Here is a 3,493-nt window from a genome sequence, read left to right as displayed (position 1 = left end):
AACTGATCAGAAGTTACTCCATGGACTATAATGATTTAACAATTTCATTTATTTCAAGTTCACCTCTCCAATTTTAGTATTGTTAACATGTTTTTTTTAGAAAATTTGTTATTTTAATCTTTAAACACCTTTTGGTACTTGAGGCAAAGACCATATTTGACCAATACCTTTACAATGAACAGTATTAGACATACACCTATTATAAAGTACAAGATTTGAATTACATGATTAATGCAATCATTAAAGATAAATTATGACAACAAAAATCTGAATTGCCAACAATCTAGTAGTATTGTATCAATAACTTTCAAATGTACATATTCATTCTAAGTAATCAATTTAAATAATCCTATGTAATAAAGAGCTAATATGCTAATTAGACTGGCCGGCGGAACAACTTTCTGGAACGACCAGGCGGGGGCGGGGCCACAAGGCAGCTGGGGCTGCAAGGGCCGAGCCCCTTGCACGAATTTCATGCATTGGGCCTCTAGTACTGTAATAAAACTGGTCAAGTGTAAACCTGATTACTAGAAAGCACAGTCTTACCTGTATGATGTAGGTTAAATGCTGGCACTGCAGATGTTTCCCCGTGATTCATTTCTCTACCACTGTCTTCAGCAGGCAGAAGATTTAAACTGTATGTTGTGGGATCAGCTTGTAATTGTAGAAGAGTATTATTTGCAGCAACCTAAAAGAACGAAATATGTATTTTATGCAGAAATTCAATCTAATTTTCCATATTTTTACATAACAGATAGCTAATTTAAAAAGGGCTACAAGTTAAAAAAAAAAGAGCTACAAATTTAGTTTCTCTACATATACATAGGGGATACTTAAAAAAAAATAACTTAAAATTCAATTTTTATTGTTTTTTAAATTAGTATTGAAAGCTGAGCCCAGCCAGTGTGGCTCAGTGGTTGAGTGTCGACTATGAATCAGGAGGTCACAGTTCGATTCCTGGTTGGGGCACATGCCTAGGTTTCAGCTCGATCCCCAGTGTGGGGTGATTCTCTCATCATTGATGTTTCTCTCTCTCTCTCCCTCTCCCTTCCTCTCTGAAATCAATAAAAACTATTTTTTAAAATAACTGACACAGAGAATGAAAATTGTGCTTATAATTATAGTGTGCTTTTTAAATATTTTTATTGATTTTTTTAGAGAAAGAGGAAGGGAGAGGGAGAGAGAAGCATCAATGTGAGAGTGAAACATTGATCAGCTGTCTCCTGCACGCCCCCCATTAGGGATGGAGCCTGCAACCCGGGCATATGCCCTAACTGGGAATCAAATTAGCAACCTTTCAGTGCATGAGACAATGCCCAACCAACTAAGCCACACTGGCCAGGGCTCCCTCTTCTTCTTTTAAGGACAATTATATGGGGCGACCAAGACAATCCAGGATAACTACCCCACCTCAAGATCCTTAACATTAATTACTTAGTCAAAAAGTCCCTTCTACCATGTGAGGTAACATATTCACAAGTTCCAAGGATTAGGACATGGATGTTTTTAATATGTTTTTATTGATTTCAGAAAGAGGAAGGAAGAGATAGAAATATCAGCGATGAGAGAGAATCATCAATGGGCTGCCTCCTGCATGCCCCCTAAAGTACATTGAGTCTGAAACCCGGGCATGTGCCATGTTGGGAATCAAACCACGACCTCCTGGGTCATGGGTCGATGCTCAACCACTGACCCACACCAGCTGGGCAAGATATGGACATTTTTAGAGAGCCATTTTTCTGTCTACCACAGTATGTTTGAATTTTAAAAAAAATAACAACTCACAATAAAAAAGAAAAAAATGTATTAGTAGACTTTAACCTCCATAGCATAAATAGATCAGAGAATTATAGAGTAGCAGAAGTGTGGATTGCCTGTTTTATAAATTTTCTATTTAACTTCTATATATCTAAGATCAAAACAATTCCTTCTCTTAGTAGTAAAGAGCATATATTAAGACTGCTTCAAGCATTTACCTTTTTTTTTTTTTTTTTTGGTTAATCTTCACCCAAGGATGTTTTCCATTGGTTTTAGAAAGAGTGGAAGGGAGAGCGAGAGGGAGAGACAGAGAAACATCGATTGGTTGCCTCCTGCACATGTCCCAATTGGGCCGGGGATCAAGCCTGCAACCGAGGTACTTGTCCTTAAGCGGAATCAAACCGACATCCCTTCAGTCCAAGGGCCAATGCTCTGTCCACTGAGCCAATGTGGCCAGGGCACATTTACTCTTTATAAGTAAAATGAAATGTCCAGAATAATGATATAAATCATTACTTACATGCTTATCTTTAAACTGCCTTATCTAAAGTTTTCATTTATTTATATGGTATCTTTAAAAAGAACAAAAATCACCCGGGCCAGTGTGGCTCCCTAGTTAGAGTGTCAGCCACGCACTGAAGGGTCACAGGTTTGATTCCCAGTCAAGGGCAAATACCTGGGTTGAGGGTTCGAGTCCCAAACCTAGTCAGGGTGTGTGCGGGAGGCAACCAATCAATGTGTCTCTCTCATCAATGTTTCTCTTTCTCTCTCTCCCCTCACCCCCTCGCGCCTTCCACTCTCTCTAAAAATCAATGGAAAAAATATTCTTGGGTGAAGATTAGAAAAAAGAAAAAAAAGAGCCCAACCCGTGTGGCTCAGTGGTTGAGCATCAACGTATGAACCACAAAGTCTCAGCTCAATTCCCAGTCAGGGCACATGCCTGGGTTGTGGGCTTGATCCCCAGTAGGGGGCATGCAGGAGGCAGCCCATCAATGATTCTCTCTCATCATTGATATTTATATCTCTCTCTCCCTCTCCCTTCCTCTCTCTCAAATCAATTTAAAAGGAAAAAAAGAACACTAATCAGAATAATTTTTTACAAGAATCTCCACCCTTTTCCTCACAGAGGTACGGTATTTTTTACTTTTACCAGAATTTTATTTTATGGACCCAACTGTATGTCATTCCTTTTTTAAAAAAATCGTAATAATTTCTAAGGCGTTGGTAGGACTTTGTCAACTGAAAATTCCTATAGACAGTAAGTATTGTTAAAATGCCAACTCTTCAGATGGCATTTTTTTACAAATACATGCTTCTCTATATTGCTTCCTTTAATTTTTTATTTTTTATTTTTTTTACCTCAGACAATTGCATATCTGGATCCAGCTTTGTAATCTCTTCATTCAGACTTGGATTACTTCTTGCTGGCGGTATAAATTTTGGTTTTTTGAAGGGTTTCCCCTGCAACTGACTTGGTGCTGCAGATCGTCTCATGTTCAGCAGTACTAACCTGAAAAATACCAAAAACAAAAATCTCCCATAAGTCTGATTAGATTCAGGTCTTTCTGCCTCGGTTTCCGTGGTGAGTGGGGACATTCACATTGTGCTGGACAGCCCTTAGACAGTTTGAGGGGTTAGCAGTGGAGGGCATTCTCTACTGTTTCTTATTCAGGGCAAAATAGATCTCTATTAACACAATCTTAGAGCAAATTAATGGTTTTAATTAAAATTGGTT

At 38.4% G+C, this 3,493-nt stretch overlaps 1 protein-coding gene across 1 annotated transcript; it reads right to left on the bottom strand.

Annotated features, from left to right (window-relative positions):
* Positions 1 to 546: 546 nt before the first annotated feature.
* Positions 547 to 3,264, bottom strand: LOC102424502 (DNA repair and recombination protein RAD54B-like; the record flags this gene model as incomplete). The annotated part of the gene is made up of 2 exons (XM_023749067.1): positions 3,118 to 3,264; positions 547 to 688 (listed from the first exon to the last, which is right to left on the bottom strand). Coding segments are annotated over exons 1-2 (277 nt in total), but the record flags the coding sequence as incomplete, so codon positions are not given.
* Between the last annotated feature and the right edge of the window lie 229 nt (positions 3,265 to 3,493).

This window comes from Myotis lucifugus, unplaced genomic scaffold, assembly GCF_000147115.1.
Source record: "Myotis lucifugus unplaced genomic scaffold, Myoluc2.0 scaffold_2641, whole genome shotgun sequence".
Taxonomy (NCBI): domain Eukaryota; kingdom Metazoa; phylum Chordata; class Mammalia; order Chiroptera; family Vespertilionidae; genus Myotis; species Myotis lucifugus.
This window is presented reverse-complemented; position numbering and strand designations above follow the sequence as displayed.